The following is a 15,961-nucleotide window of genomic DNA, read 5'->3' on the forward strand; positions in this document are numbered from 1 at the left end:
TTCACCTGCCCGAGCCCAGCCCCCCTGTTGAACTATCCCTCGACCTCCTGCCGGGGTTAAAGGGGGCGGGGGCGGAAGGGAGGTGGCACCCCACCCCAGTTACACAAGTGGCCTCCTTCTATAAGAGAATGAGTTCACCACCTCCCCAGAGAAGCCTCACCATCCATCCACTCAATATAACTGATGAGACAAACCACAAGGAAAAACTTCTGTAGCCCATATTTATGGTATTAATGAATAGTTAAAAAAAGATTTACACTTCTTATGATCAATATTCTGAGTTATTTCCCTCAAAGTATATAATTACAGTGTCTTCAGAGTTTTCATCATTGTTTGAGGTGGCAAAACCATTTGTAATTTTCATTAGCCAGTAAACATGTAATTAACATTCAGCACTGTGTTTAACTTAATTCCTGTTTAAGACAAGGACAAGAAGCAGCCGAAGAGCGTTAGTTCCATTTGTCAAGTCTGACATACATCTTACCATAACAGTTTCCTAAAATAAAAGATCCGTGTTTCCCCATTATTCTTCTATTAAAACAAAAAAATCCATTAGTTAAAACTGTATTAAAACTGCAAGAGGCAACATAGTTTATTCTCAATTTTGTCTAGTTACTGTATTCCTGCTTCCTTTTTTCATTTGGGAGGGTGGGTGAAGGGAGGGGGCTAATTAAGCATTCATTATTTGAAGACTTGAAATTGGGAACCCCTCCCCCCAAAAGAAATAGGTTTCCTCCTCAGGAAAGTTCTAGAATGGGGACTGGAAAGGGGGGGCATCTGCAGGGGAGAGGGAAAAATCACTTGGGGGGACACGAGTTAAAAGTAGAAAAATGAGGATTCCAACGGATTCCTAGGAAAAATGTTGCCCTCCTGTTTCAAGTTCTATCTTTGATCCAGGGTGAGGGGAGCCTGTCTGCCAGTCTGTTAGGCTGCTGCTTTTTCCCCCTCCTCTCCCACCTCTGTTTTTTTCCAACTTGCTTTAGGATTAGCCTCCATCCCTCTCGACCCCAAACAGTGGAATTTGGCTGTGCCTCGGGTCGTCTTGCTTTGCAATATCGCCTATAGTTGTTGGCGGTTTTCTGCTGAGGCTGAGCCGTTTGCTCCAGCCTCCGACTAAACTCATTAAGTTGGGAGATTTTTTTCAATTGGACGGGTGTTTTTAAAGTCTCGTCTTTCCAGCCCCAAACAAGGTGTAACAACGCACTCTTCCTTCTAAGGAATGAGATGAGAGACAAGGATCACTCCAGACATCTCCTACCTACGGTTTGGGGGTTTTTTTCTTAAAGGCGAGGCTTGCATTCCTCAGCAGCTATGTACAAAGCTCCCTGAAACCTCGTCTCTCTAAAGTTAGTGTGCAGGGTTTTCCAAGGCTGAGAACGCCTAATACATGGGGAAGCACTTCCTTGAGGTGGAAGATTTCTCCCTTCACCTTTCCTCTTTTTCCCTGCAGGCTAGTGCCTACTTTTTATCAGTTTGCACAATCGCTTAGATAAACACCGAGGAGGAGATTCTCTTTAATTATCAAAGACACATCTTTTCAGGGGGCCAACAAAGCGTTTATTTCACCCGCCAAACTAAAGGAGAGTTATTCCAGTTTAGAAGGAAGATGCAAGCGGTTTGGGACCTTGAACAAGGCAAATATGGTTTTGGTATGTTTACTTACAGTATTTTTTTTCTCTCTCTCTCCTTTCTCACTTTTCTCCTTGTGCTGTGTGGGGCTGGGGATGACTTGGGGCTTTTCAAAATATCGGTTTGCTAACGTGTATGAAATGCCTAGGACTGTGGTTTCAGAGGTTTGGGGAGGGGGGGCAGTCAATTCAATGCATTGCCATATTTTATTACATGTGTGTGATAGGAGAGGTGGTGGAGGGAGGAAGAGGGGGAAAATACAATTGCAAAGCTGCCAAAATATGATTAAACCGAAGCGTAAAGACTGCGGTGCCTCCCCATCTCCTCGTCCTGTCTCCTCAAACTCATTTCCTTCGATAGAGCAAAACTAAAAGCCAGTCCTATAAGGGTGCTTTTTTTTTTTTTTCCAAGCAACAGACGACTCGGTTTTCTAGCAAAGGAGCTGCGAGGCTCGCACTAAGTATCAGAATTTACTGTTCGATTTGCCTCTGCGCTTCATTTTGCAACCTTGTGCAACTGACAGCCAGCCAGGCAGGGAGGGAGGAAAGCTCTGCCCGGCGCCCTCGGCCGCGGCTCGGGGAGGCGAGCGCTCGGTTAAAGCTAAGAGGAGAATCGCGACGAGAAGGGTACTCACCATCGGGCGGGGTGGTGGAGCTGGCGTGCGGATTTCAGGCAAACGTTTACCTTTTTGCTGTCTATTGCAACCGCGTCGGGCTGACTTAAGAAGCAATTCTGTGCTCTGTCCAGAACGTTCAAGGAACGGTTCCTCATTTTTAAAAAGCCAGCGAGAGAGACGACAGAGACAGAGAAAGAAAAAGAGAGGAGGGGGTGAGGGGGACGCACATAAACCCAGTTCAAGGGGAAAAAAAAAAAAAAAAAAAAACCATCACCTCTCCGCCAGTGACTCGGGAAACGCAGAGGTGGCGAGATCTGAGTCCGGTCCAACCAAGCTAGAGCCAATTAATTTTAAATCCTGAAGAATTATTCAGATTAAAATGTACAGAAGTTTCATTCTCCTATGCCTACGTGAGCTCAAAGTCGTTTCCCTTTAAGAGCTCCTTTTCTTTTAAAGTTGAATTTTAGGCAGCGAGGACTCTTACACTAGGGGGCAGACAGATACTGTACTTGCTCCAGTCTTAAGCAATTTTTTCCCTCCCAGCATATGCTCTGATTTAGCACTGTAAATTTTTCAGAGGACCCAACTCTGACAGCCCCTGGTGATTTTCAAAGTACCACAAGCCAGTGGTTAAAAATTGCATTGACTTGGAAGTTCAGAGGGACACAATGGAAGCCCCTTTCCCTATTCATGGAGCTCCAGTGTGGTGGAAGAGAAAAACACACACAGACTAGATTGAGGGAAAGGAGGAATTCAATGAATCCTGGTGGACAGAACTGGTTTCTACTGAGTTCAGAGTTAAACTCGGCATTTGCTGGGGTCTGTATTCATATTGTGATTTAATTTGGGGAGAATTACAGCCATCAGGCCACTTTCTGCAAGAAAATCATATTCCTGGGTGGGTTTACTTTTCTTTTTTCTTTTTTTTTTTCACCAGAGTAAAACAAATGTTTTTCCAACTTTCTCCAGCTAAATTAAAGCTTGCCATTCCTCTCATTAAAATAAATTTACATCTACAATAAAAGACTGGGCTGGATTTTTTTTTTAACAGTAACGACATATTGATATTTATCTGTTAGTCTTAAAGCTGTTTATTCAAGGGAAATGAGCATCTCTGAAGAAGACATTTTAAAATATTTTCCCCTCTTTTTTTTTTTTTTTTTTCTCAGTCTGCAGTCCTTTCTCTTCTTCTCTGCAGTAAAATTAACTATAATTGATAGGGTCATTTATTTATTTATTTATTTATTTGGATTTTTTTGATAGCATCCCATAACTGAATGAATCCTAAAATGCAGAGTGAAACACCTCTGACTTTCATGGCAGCCCTGTGGTCGTGTGCTTTAGCAGGCTTCAGTTCTGTAAGAGATTGGGAAATTCTTCATTTTAAATCTGAGACCATCAGAGCGCACTTCAAATACCAAAAATCTCTAAGTGTACTGTGGAGGCTCTTCCTCCTCAAAAATTTCCCACTTCATGTCTGTAGAAGGTGATCTTACTTTGGAAGTGTCTGCACTCAAGAGGCGAGATTAAGATTTCCCTAGAATCAATTATTCCCATCTTCTATGAAATTGAGATGGGTATGCCCATTAGATTTCCTATTTCAACACAGTCCCGCCACATCTCTGTTGAGTTTGCCCCTAATCTACTGACATTTGTAGCATTAGGCAATCCCTTGAATCATAGGGGTTGAAAGGCAAGGAAAAAAAAAAAAAAACCTTCTCTGAAATGATTTCTTTTCCATCCTTCTGTCCTCTTTAAAAGAAAGTTATATTGTGTCTCTAATCAACCTGAAATTCTCAGCCTGCCTTCTCTCTGTGGCAATCTCATTACACACCAGGTTTATGATAGTTCAGTGTCCACTATAGTTGGGTTGTGGGTTTTTTTTTTTTTTTTTTTACAACTTTCAAATAATCCCAGCACCTGCAGCTTTAGTGAAATACGTGATTTCAGCGGAAAAGGGGTGAGGGCTAAGAAGCTTTCAGGAATGAAGTGTAAGGGGGGGGGGTTCCTCCTTCCCTAAAAACCAGCCCCTGTCTGTCTACATCTTCACTTAGTACCTACCTTGTATTCTGCCTGTGTGTAAAGGGTACTGAATGCAAAGTGCACACCAGCACAGGTCAATTATATGTCTGGTTTATGGTTTTTTAAAAATCTTTCATCTCGTCGATTTTTTTGAACTATCAAGGATGCTTTCCTGTGGTCATTAATTTACCCTTTATGTGTCCATGTTTCCTGAAGCTTAGCGTGTTTTATGTCAAATATTTTAATTGTTCATAAACCTGGTTGGCTTACCAGTTTACAGCTTTTCTCGGTGCAAAAATGTGTATGATGGCGTCAAAATTTTGTTCCATAAATGTTGAATAATCACAATTCACTAACTTCTCATAATCAAACCGAAAGGTTACTGCGTTGAAATATAGTGTATTCTGTGGGGGCAATTCTAGATGTTTGATGTTTAAAACCAAACACCCTGGAATTCAGAGACACATCCATGTTGATGATTTTAGCACATTGAGCAGAATGGCACAGGCTATGAAGTTGTTCTTATTGCAGTGAATCTCTTGAGATAGACTATGGCTTGTGTGTGGTTTTTGTGAGTTGTACTTGGTATTATTCCCAATTTGGAGCAGAATTTCTGGTTGTGTTTTAGTGACTATATGGATGCTTAAAAGGAACTTGAGGAACAATGAAGTTCGTACTCAACTGGTCCATGACCTAGAAGCACAGTCGCTGAAGTCTTTGTCTGTGTACATTGACAAATGTGCATCTGATACATGTGCGCTTACATGTGTGTACAGAGGGTATGCACAGGGGAGGTTGGCAGGCTGCTTCCGCTTGTCCATCAGCGGGCAGAACGGTCTATTCACCTCTCTCCACGATTGGGTGTGTGGCAGGACGTTGGCTTGTGAGTTAGCTATAACTAATGAGAGAGGATAAAGTTGAGGAAAATTGATTTTAATTGCGTCATGACAATGAGATGAAGTCTACTTGGGCTTCTCAGCATCCGAGAAGCTTTATTTGAGCAATTAAAATGTCAGGCCACATACCTGTGAAATGTTAACCCTACAAGGAAAAGATAGACGCTAAACGACTTTTTTTTTCCTCGACAAGGGAAAAAAGAAATAAGCCTCAAAACCAAGCAAGTGATCAGAGTTGATAAAGAGAAGGGTTCACCATCACCCGGATTTGACCAAATCTTTCGATTGGTAAATGCCTCCAAGCTCGGCTCGCGGCACCTTCCTGCCCCCCCCCACCCATTACCCCTCTGCAAAGAAACCGGGGAACTTTTCTCTTTCTCTGGCATTGTGGGCACAAAGATGCGCCTGGAGTCCCGGGTGGTGCGCGAGCGGCGGATTTCGTGGCATCGCTAAGTTGCGGGAGGCGAAGTCCTCGATTCCATCCAAAGCCTCTCGCGGAGCCTTTAAGAGGCGTTGTGTGTGCGCGCCGCGCTCCTCTCCCCGCTGGGGCGGAAACCTCCGGTGCGGGGTGCGGAGAGCTCGGGGGCCGCGTGCCCGGGGCCGGCCCGGGCCCATCCCCCGCCTGGCGGTGGTGGCGGCGCGGCCGCCCCCTCCCCGCCCCCCTTGGCCCCCCGCGCTCCCCGCGCCGCGGCCGCGACGACGCTCGCGCTAGGACCGGGCTGAGCCCGCGGCCGCCATGGCGGGGCCGCCGCGCTCCGGCCAATGACGACGAGGGGGCGGCGCGCGCGCGCCTGGCCAGGCCAACCCCGGCTGCTGCCTTATAAGGCGCGCCGTCACCATGGCAACGTGCGCTAAGTTGCAGCAGTCGTGTCAAAGTTCACTATATAGAGAGCTCAGTGAGCTGATCGCGGAGAAGCCACTTCTGCCAGCCCCGGCGCCTATAAATCGCATTCCCTCCCGCGCCCCCCTTTTTAGCATATTTGATCACTTTGATTCTCTGTTCTTTTCTCTCCGCGGTGTGTGTGTGCGTGCGCGCGTGTGTGTTTTCTTCTCCTCCTCCTCCTCTCCCCGAGTTGCCTCCTTTCTCCGGGTGCCGTGCTGCCTTTTTTCCCTTCTTTCATTCTTTCTCTCCGTCTTTTTCTCCCCCCTCTGCGCACGAAGGATGTGCTTCTAGGTGGTGATCTGCCCTCCTCTCTCTCTTTTATCATTTCTCCCCCGCCGCCGGCGAGTTGACTCTTTCCCTATGTGTGTGAGGCGGCGGCGGCAGCAGCAGCAGCAGCGGCTCCGGCGGCGGCAGCAGCGGCAGCAGCGGCTTCAGCGGCGGCGGCGGCGCTAGACGCGGCGGCTCCGGGCCCGACCCGGCGGCTTCGGCGGCGGCGGCGGCGGCTCCTGCGGCGGCGGCGGCCCGGGCGGCCCGCAGGGAGCGGCGAGCGGCCTCCATCCGGCGAAGGCGGGCGGCGGCGGCCGGAGCGAGCGAGGCGCGCGCCGGGCGCCCGTGGCAGGCGGCGGCGGCGGCCCAGCGCCAGGACGACGCCGCGCAGCGCCCGACGCGGACCACTTTCATGCTGATTCCCCCGGACCCGGGCAGCGCTCCGGCCACTCCGCGGGCCGCCGGCCTCCGCCCCGGCCTGCCCGGCTCTCTGGGCGCGCCCGCGACCGGCGCCTCCGCTCTCCCAGTCCTCCTGATTTCGATGGCTTTCCTGAATGGCTGACTGTGGGCTGCCCTGGACTTGGCCCCCGGACAGTCGCCTCTCCTCCTCCTCCTCTTCCTCCTCCTCTTCCTCCTCCTACTCCAACTCCTCGGCACACCAGCTCTGAGAGCGAGAGAGTGAACGAGAGAGGGAGGGAGAGAGTGAGAGCGAGCGAGATCTTTGGAGAGATTTTTTTTTTTTTTTTTTGCCTCCTACTTCTGTCTTGAAGCCAGACAATCGACTTGCAGCTCTCCCTCCCCTCCCTCTCTCTCCACGTTCTGCTCCCACTCTCTCTCCCCTGGCCCCTTCCCCTCCCCTCCGGGCGGAAAGCCCCCCGAAAGCAACAAAGCTGAGCCGAGGGAAACAAACAAAACAAACACACCGGGCCAGACAAGCAATCGACAAAACTTTGCAAAAGCAGAAACAAAAAAGGAAAAACTAATCAACCTCAACCAACCAGCCCCCGAGCCACCCGGGGCGCCCTCCCGCGCCCTCTCGCACCCTCGCACACACAAAAGGCGGCGCGCCGGAGCCCGAGACCGGGAGCCGCCGCCGCCCGCAGCCAGGGGAGCAGGAAGTCCGGACGCGGCCCCCATAGATATGGCAATGGTAGTCAGCACGTGGCGCGACCCCCAGGACGAGGTGCCCGGCTCGCAGGGCAGCCAGGCCTCGCAGGCGCCGCCTGTGCCCGGCCCGCCGCCCGGCGCCCCGCACACGCCACAGACGCCGGGCCAAGGGGGCCCGGCCAGCACGCCGGCCCAGACGGCGGCCGGTGGCCAGGGCGGCCCCGGCGGCCCGGGCGGCGACAAGCAGCAGCAGCAGCAGCACATCGAGTGCGTGGTGTGCGGGGACAAGTCGAGCGGCAAGCACTACGGCCAGTTCACGTGCGAGGGCTGCAAGAGCTTCTTCAAGCGCAGCGTGCGGAGGAACCTGAGCTACACGTGCCGCGCCAACCGGAACTGTCCCATCGACCAGCACCACCGCAACCAGTGCCAGTACTGCCGCCTCAAAAAGTGCCTCAAAGTGGGCATGAGACGGGAAGGTATCGGCCTCTCATTTCCCCCCCCCCCCCCTCGCCTGGGGTCCCGGGGCCCTGGGTGCGTTTGGCTAGCCTGCTCTGGGTAAGGACGCAGAAGCCCCAAGCTCTTCTCTTCGTGTTGCAGCTGAAAGGGGTTTTATACTAGAAGCAAGTTCTGCACTGGAACCCAGACCCCCAAATCCGCATGCTTTGGCCGACTGATTTCCTCCTCTACTTTCTCTTCGGGCTGTTTCATTTTCTTTGCATTGATTGCGAGTTCATTCGAGTTCGCCTTTCTGCGAGGGATGGGGTGTTGTCTGTTGTTGTTTTAAAGCCTGGTTTACTTCTTTGCCTTTCCTCTCGATTTCTCTCTCTCTCTCTCCCCTTGTTTTTCCTGCATGTTCAACATATGTCCCTCCTCCCCCCCCCCCTCCCCCCCCCCCCCCCTCTCAAAAAAAAAAAAAAAAAAAAAAAACAACCTGAGATTGTACTTTCGTACAGGAGGTTCAAATTACAAATGGCAATTTTATGCACTTCGCCGTATTAACGCTGCTGCCCGGGCAGCGCTCATGTGACCCTCCGTGGATTAACATTCTGCTAAAAAAAAAAAAAAATACCTCTGTTTTCTTTTTTCCTTTCACTTTTGAAAGGAGGAGAGCGCGATAGGGAGCAGGGAAGGGTGGGCGAGGGGCCCTCGGCGGCTGCTTTCGCTCTGCGCGAGTTGGGTCTTTGTGATATAAAATTCGCCGAGCGCCGCGAGCCGTGCTCGGCCAATGGCGCGCTCGGCGCCGGGCGCGGGCTCCGGGCTAGGGCGAGCGAACGCCGGGCTTTCTTTGTGTTTCTGCGAGAGCGACTCTCCCGGTCCGGCGTCAGATAACAGCCCGAGCCCGAGCCTCGCCAGCTTTCCCCGGCCCTCTCGGGCCCTACCCGGGCTGCGCCGGCGCCGGCCGCCTGCTCCCCGCCTCTCCCCGGCTTCCTCTCGCCTCGGCCGGCCTCTCTCTCCGCCCTCTCCCTCCGTCTCTCTTTCTTCGCGCACACTGATTAGGCTGCCGCCAGACCTCGGCTTTCCGCTCGTCTCTCACCGGGGGGTTCCCCGCCGGGCTGGGGCTGGGGCTGCGGGGTTTGGGGGAGAGTTGTTCCGGGGTGGCCGCAGGCCGTCTGGGGTGAACCCTTGTGTCTTTTGCAAAAGCGTCTCACCCTCCCCCCCAGGCTCGCCCCTCCCGCTCCCTCTCCTCCAATCAATAAGAAATATCAGCTGTTTAGCAGTAAAGAAGAAAGATGCCCCCAGAATGCTACATCCCGCCCACAGTGCCGGGGACCCCGAGGCAAACTGGTCAATTCTGGGTCCTCGGCGGCCCAGCCCCGGGCGGGCCTCGGAGGCAAGTGTGCGGCTCAGGCCGCCAGAGCCTGCCTGGGTGGTGGCTTGAGGGGAGTGCTGCCGGGCTCCCGGCGACTTCCAGGTCTGTGGCCCTGGCGCGCTGGTGAGAGGGGCAGGCCTGCCCATTCCGGCGCGGCGCGGGGTCTGGGTCAGGTGGGGGTCGGGCTGGGGCAGACCCTGCCGGGGGAGCTGGGGAATGAGGCTGGTCATTAACTGCGGGGTGTCTCCTTTCCTCCCCGCAGCGGTGCAGAGGGGCAGGATGCCGCCCACCCAGCCAACCCACGGGCAGTTTGCGCTGACCAACGGGGACCCTCTCAACTGCCACTCGTACCTGTCCGGATATATTTCGCTGCTGCTGCGCGCCGAGCCCTATCCCACGTCGCGCTTCGGCAGCCAGTGCATGCAGCCCAACAACATCATGGGCATCGAGAACATTTGCGAACTGGCCGCGCGGATGCTCTTCAGCGCCGTCGAGTGGGCCCGGAACATCCCCTTCTTCCCTGACCTGCAGATCACCGACCAGGTGGCCCTGCTTCGCCTCACCTGGAGCGAGCTGTTCGTGCTGAATGCAGCACAGTGCTCCATGCCCCTCCACGTCGCCCCGCTCCTGGCCGCCGCCGGCCTACACGCCTCACCCATGTCCGCCGACCGAGTGGTCGCCTTTATGGACCACATACGGATCTTCCAAGAGCAAGTGGAGAAGCTCAAAGCGCTGCACGTTGACTCCGCCGAGTACAGCTGTCTCAAGGCCATAGTCCTGTTCACCTCAGGTAGGAAGGAGCCCTGCCCTCTCCTGCCCAAGGACTCCTAGCTCAGAGTTAGGGCCCCGAGAACTTGGGAGTCCCCAGAGTGAGCCCAGCCTCCCCCTTGAAAGGCCAAACTGTTGAGTGCAAACTTGGAGTGGGAACTTTGTATAGGTGCTGGGCCTCTCCAGGCCCGTCCAGGGGACTAGAGAGGAAGGGTGGACTTCAGGAAGGTTGCTTCAGACACGAGCTCGAAAAATGGGCCATGGGAAAGCCTCTGGGGCCTGCCAGACTGGGATGCATGTCCCTGCTCCCTCCCTCAGCCCCGGCCTTCTGGGCAAGCTGAGCCTGTGCAGTCTCCCCTACCCCATGGCTCTCTCTCTGTCACCCTGGCTGAGCCTCCAGGAGATGCCTCTGAGCACTGGTGCTGTCCTGGCATCCTCTCTGCAGGGGAAAGTTTGCCCCTGCAGGGGAAAAGTTTGTCTGCTAACCCAGTAGGAGTTGGAGCTCCAGGCAAATCCAACCCGAGGGCAGCAATTTTCTAAACCCTATTCTTATTAAAACAGTGCAGACCTGCCAGGAGAGGAGGAAGAGTTGTCAGGAAGGGGCAAGAGGAAGAAAGGGGCCATCATAACTGTTCAGAATGTGTGCAAGGGGTGGAAGACTCTGGCCTCCTGCTTCCTCTGCCCAGGCAAACACTTAAGGCAATTTTCGAACAACCCAAAGTGTATGCCAACTTGGGCTGGATATGCATGTTGCCAGAGATATAAAACCATCACTGACTGCATTATGAAATCTAATTAGTTTGTATGTAGTTTAACCTGTGTGAGTAATAGATCTAATATTAATTAACTCTTGAGGCCAAATGATTTTTGAAGGTGTCCGGCTTTCCACTTTGGGCCACACCTGAGCCTTTTGGCTGCCTCCAGGCTGAGTTCAGCCTATCCCAAGTGGGTGGAAATCACCCCCTCCACACTCTTGGTCTAAGTTGTCAGCTGATCCCTTTGTCATGCCTGAGAGGGGAGAGGGGTTCCTAATTCAGAATAACAAACATTTGGATGTTGGTAGGGCTTGGACCCTAGAAACTGCAGTTTCCACAGCTTGTAATCCGGACATTAGGAGAGCTGAGTAGTTCCTGTGGCAGACAAAAAGACCCACAATCTCTTCTTTATTGTTTGAAGGAAATCTGGGGACCCCAATCATTAGCTCAATCGATTGCAGGTTCTGAGTCCTTAACCCACTGTCTGTTATACGTTGCTGTTTTTCACACATAACCCCCCCCCAACAGCCACCCCAAATTCTGCCTTTGAAAGTCCTTAGGTAATCAATTAAAGGGCAGTGTCTGGGCAAGGAAGAGCTGTATGGAGAGAGGCTTGGATCTGGAGTATTTTTCTCAGGGGAACTGTCATAACTAGAACATTTGCCTGATGCAAATGTACAGGCAGGATATTCCCCTACCCCACAGCCACCTTCACCTCCATCCCACAACCCTGCTACACCCAGCCCAACATCCCAGATGATGGGGGTGTTGTTAATTTCTCGCTATCATTGTTAGCTCTTAGCCTTACCCTTGGTCTTTCAAGGAAAGAAATGCCTGATACTGTCGTAACAGTTTAATTTATTACTATTTGCAAAATGTAGAGGCCTGTGTGGAGAATGCAAATCGCCTCACAAAGAGATAAAGGTCCCTCTTATCTGATTCATAGGGAGACACACAGTGTACCAATGCAGAGGGAGGGAGTCCTATGCAAACAGATCTTTTAATTCCTGACCACAGACACCTATGCATTCTTTACATGCGGAGTCCTAGATACACACACGAGGAAATTGCATGTGTGTTCTGGCTCTTGGGCTGGAGGCAGTGGCGGCTGTTTTAAGGATGCACAATATGCATGTGTAGCCCCAGTCTTGTCTGGGGAACCCAAAAAGGTCAGGTCACAACCTGCACTGCCTTCACTGAGAAGCCTCTCTTTTCAAAGGCACTTATTGTATTTTTCCCATATCCGAAAGAGAAAAGTGTTTTCCTGAAGATAACAGGGAGGGGTTTCTTCTTGGAGGGACCTGGGTTTTTTTAAAAAATAAATAAATAAATACATAAAGGGGGGTACGAGAAAAAGGGAGAGAGAAGAAAAGGGGGAAAAGAAACAGCTCAAATGAACAGAGAGATCACAGTTTGCATGGCTGCCCTTCAATAGGGCTGTACTGACAAGATCAGTTTTAAAGGGCCACTTAAATCAGTTTCAAAGACTGGAGAAAAATGAGTCGCCCTCTTTGGGGAGAATCTGAGGCTGGGTCGTGGACGCCATTACTAGAGGCTGGGCCAGGTTGTTGCCCTCCCCCCCCCCATATAATTATAAGCCAAACTATTATTTACAGAGGAGGAGGGGGAGGAGCCCTGGCAGTTTTGGTTTCATCTGTTTGTCTGTCTGTTTACTGACTTGAGCCAGATTTCACCCAATGCACTTGGCTTGGGCCTCCCAGTGCCCAAGTCTGAGGACTGGGACAGTGAAAGCCTGCAGTGCTCAGAGCTGTGTTTGACTTTAAAGCAAATACCCCAGGATCATCTCGTGCTCTCCTTCCCCCCTCCCCGCCCCCCAGCCAGCTCCCCTCCGCCCAAGTTTTCAGTACAGAGAGGCACTTGCTTCAACTCCGGTTGGGGCAGTTTGACCGAGCCCTGTACACACACCTCATGTGACCCATTTCAAACCTCTTAATCTGATGACTGAATTCTTCTTCTTCTCCTCCTCCTCCTCCTCCTCCTCCTTCTTCTTCTTTTTTTTTTTTTTTTTTAACTTTCTTCCAGATGCCTGTGGTCTCTCTGATGTAGCCCATGTGGAAAGCTTGCAGGAAAAGTCCCAGTGTGCTTTGGAAGAATATGTTAGGAGCCAGTACCCCAACCAACCAACGCGATTCGGAAAGCTTTTGCTTCGCCTCCCTTCCCTCCGCACGGTCTCCTCCTCAGTCATAGAGCAATTGTTTTTCGTCCGTTTGGTAGGTAAAACCCCCATCGAAACCCTCATCCGGGATATGTTACTGTCCGGCAGCAGTTTTAACTGGCCGTATATGGCAATTCAATAAATAATAAATCAAAATAAGAAGGGGGAGTGAAACAGAGAGAAAGAAAAGGCAAAAGACTGGTTTGTTTGCTTAAATTCCTTCTGTTAAGAAAGGATATAAAAGGATGTTACAAGTTTGCTAAAAGAAGAGAGGGGAAGAATTTAATGGACTGTGAATTTCAAAAAAAAAAAAAGACTGTCAAATGAACTTTTACAGAATGCATTAAAAAAAAAAAAAACTCCTGTGTCGGTCAGAACAACTTGCTACTTATCATTTTTGTATAAAAAGGAAATTAGTCTTTTTCTTTTTTTGGTAAATTTTTGAAAAATATTGCTAAAAGTGCATTTAAGGAGATTGGGAGAAAATTAGCAGAATGGAGAAAGTAAGTCTTTTTTTTTTCCAAATTATTAATTGTCCTGTGTCTATGTACCTCTAGCTGTTCTTTTTTGTACTTTTCTGGTTCCAAACCAGTTTATTCTGTGGTTCTATAATAAGTTTTGATATAATCTTGGCTTCTTAAAAACTGTGTAATCCTTAAAATATATGTTCTGCAAGAATTAAAACTGAGTCCATGAAAATATCATAGGAAGACATAAAACTTTAAAAGGCAACTCAAAGATGGTGGAAACGCACTTACAAGTGGTGACCAAAAATTTTAGGTGAAGTTGAGCACTCTTAATCTGAAACTGGAGGAACCACATACAACACTTAACTTCCCCAACCCTGCCCTCCCCCCAAAAAGACACCATGACAAACCTAGCTTTTTAAAAATATTTTAAGAAAGAGAATGAACTGTGGAATTTATTGGCAGCCAAGGAATGTGTCCAAGACACATGCTGAGGTTTTGAATAAAAAGTGAACTTTTGTAATTTGAATTGGGTCCCGCTTAGTTCTTGAATTGTTACGAAAATCCTATATCTGTTTGTATATTTGCAAACCCTTTGTATTATAATTGTTGATATTTTCCCTTTTTAAAAAAATACCATTGAAATCAGCATGACAAAATAACACTGTTGGCACTTATAGGTAACGTGATTGATTCAGTATCTTAGAGTTTACAGTTTGTGTTTTTAAAAAAACTGAAGGTTTTTTTTTAAGTGCAACATTTCTGTATACTGTAAAAGTTATAATAACTGAACTGTTTGGTCGAGTCTTTGTGTGTTATATTCCAAGGAAAATTGAAAGTATTCAGAAATTAAAATATTATTTGATATCTGAAATCTGCTTGGCTGTCCCCACTCACTGTCTTTCTCATCCAGAAGAGCCCCTGTGAGCTCTCGCTGAGCCAGGCCGGGGGTCCATTTGTTTACTCCCCTCAGTCAGTTTGTTCAAAGGTGGACTAGTGTATTTGCCTGTTTAATTTGGGTGTGTGTGGGGGGGGGGGAGAAGCTGAAGTTAATGGTTTATCTATGGTTTAGGAAGTGCCATACTGATATAGTAAACCACCCCCATTCACCTAATCCTCCTTTTAATTAAAAATGGATTTTCCAGGAAAAAAAAAAAGGCCCTTATATTTGTCACACTTAAGTGCCTGCTTAGGGAAGGTATTGTGGAAAGTATTAGAAATCTTGAGATCAGTATCTATTTTATGATCAGAAAAAAATACTGTTTTGTACATTTCTGACAGTTAAGCAAAAGACAGTTCTAGCAAGCTAATCACAGCATTGTAAATAGAGGGCAGTTGTTTGCAGTGAGTTTTTTCTTAAGTAGGTGTGATTTTTAAAAATACTCTGTGGTTCTCATCTAGCTTGGTTGTTGAGAGGATTTCAAATTCAGTGATATAGTTTAGAGCGCTGAAGGGTCTGTTTTTAGTGTATATATGATAACTTGCCGTTGGCCTGCCTTTCCCCTCCCCCCTTTACGTTCATTCTGTGAGAGCATGACCACAGGTCAAGGGAGTCTTTTCCACTGGAGTTATGTACATAAAAACACATCGACATTTTGACATTTCGGATTGTGTAGATACAATCTGTACTGCTCTTGGGATCCTTTGTCCTTAGAAGCCAAATTAAGAAAAAGAAGAGAAAGAAAGAAGGAAGGAAACTTTACAGGGTGTGCTGATTTGGAAGTAGTAACTATTTTGTTTTGGAGGTTTTTTTTTTTTTCCTCTTTCTCTTTTCCTGGTTTGAAGGAAGCTCAGTGTGTGGGAGCTTGCAATTTTGTTCTTATTGAGGCTTTACAGCACCCCCCCCACCACCACCATACTTCACTATGTTGTGGTTTAATTTGAAAAGCGGGTGGGTAGGGGAGGTGGAAGAAAAGGGATCATTTTGTAAAGTGTATTAAACTTTGATACTCAGTTCCAGTCAATACATGTAGACCAGAAAAATCTGTCTGATTTGTGCATCTGAGCAGAGTCCTCCATCTGACCCCCAGCTTCTTTCTGTAGATATATACATACATAAATATAAGTATGTTCTTAGGGCAGAATATCGCTGACCTTTTAGCTCGAGGTTTGTCGGTTGTTTATTTTCTCCTCTTGCAAGTGCTATCCATGTGAGTGTGTGAAGTTTCTCTAATAAGTAAAACACAGGCCCTTTTCCTTGTTTGTTTTGTGTTAGTTTATTGTAAACAGCCATTTGTTGTAAATTATTATTGGCATTAAATTATAATTTATGATTTTCAAAGCAAAAGACAGTCCCTGTTTTATTATGCTTTAAGCATGTGTTCTAGTCATTGGAAATCTCTCTCTCACTTTCTCTGAGTTTCAGCAATGAGCTTGGGGTCTGCAAGGCAGAAAAACAGGACCCAAAATTTTTCAAACGGTTAAAACAATACCCCTTGTATATGTTTAGAGTGGCCGGAGGAGGGTCTGTTTAGAGTCTTGAGTTTGGTTTAAGTTTATTGCATTTAAAGAAAGTTTTTCTTTTCACGCTGAGTTAGAACAAAAGATCTTTGCTGCAACTGAACT

General features: G+C 48.8%; 1 protein-coding gene and 1 long non-coding RNA gene across 3 annotated transcripts in view; one reads left to right on the forward strand and one right to left on the reverse strand.

Moving 5' to 3' along the window:
- LOC116623825 overlaps positions 1 to 2,421 on the reverse strand; it is a 38,602-nt gene extending 36,181 nt beyond the window's left edge. Inside the window, exon 1 of the long non-coding RNA XR_004297768.1 lies at positions 2,264 to 2,421. This is a non-coding gene — a long non-coding RNA (uncharacterized LOC116623825). The remainder of the gene's footprint in view (positions 1 to 2,263) is intronic.
- On the forward strand, positions 953 to 15,961 carry NR2F2 (nuclear receptor subfamily 2 group F member 2). 2 transcript variants are annotated; one of them, XM_032391309.1, is made up of 3 exons: positions 953 to 1,649; positions 9,493 to 10,020; positions 12,797 to 15,961. In XM_032391309.1, the coding sequence occupies exons 1-3, from the start codon at positions 1,607 to 1,609 to the stop codon at positions 13,069 to 13,071; spliced, it is 846 nt and encodes a 281-aa protein (XP_032247200.1). In that variant the 5' UTR covers positions 953 to 1,606; the 3' UTR covers positions 13,072 to 15,961. The 2 variants fall into 2 exon arrangements, with proteins under 2 accessions (XP_032247200.1, XP_032247199.1); XM_032391308.1 differs by lacking the exon at positions 953 to 1,649 and adding an exon at positions 6,823 to 7,896.

The sequence above is a fragment of the Phoca vitulina genome, unplaced genomic scaffold (genome assembly GCF_004348235.1).
Source record: "Phoca vitulina isolate PV1807 unplaced genomic scaffold, GSC_HSeal_1.0 scaffold61, whole genome shotgun sequence".
Classification (NCBI taxonomy): domain Eukaryota; kingdom Metazoa; phylum Chordata; class Mammalia; order Carnivora; family Phocidae; genus Phoca; species Phoca vitulina.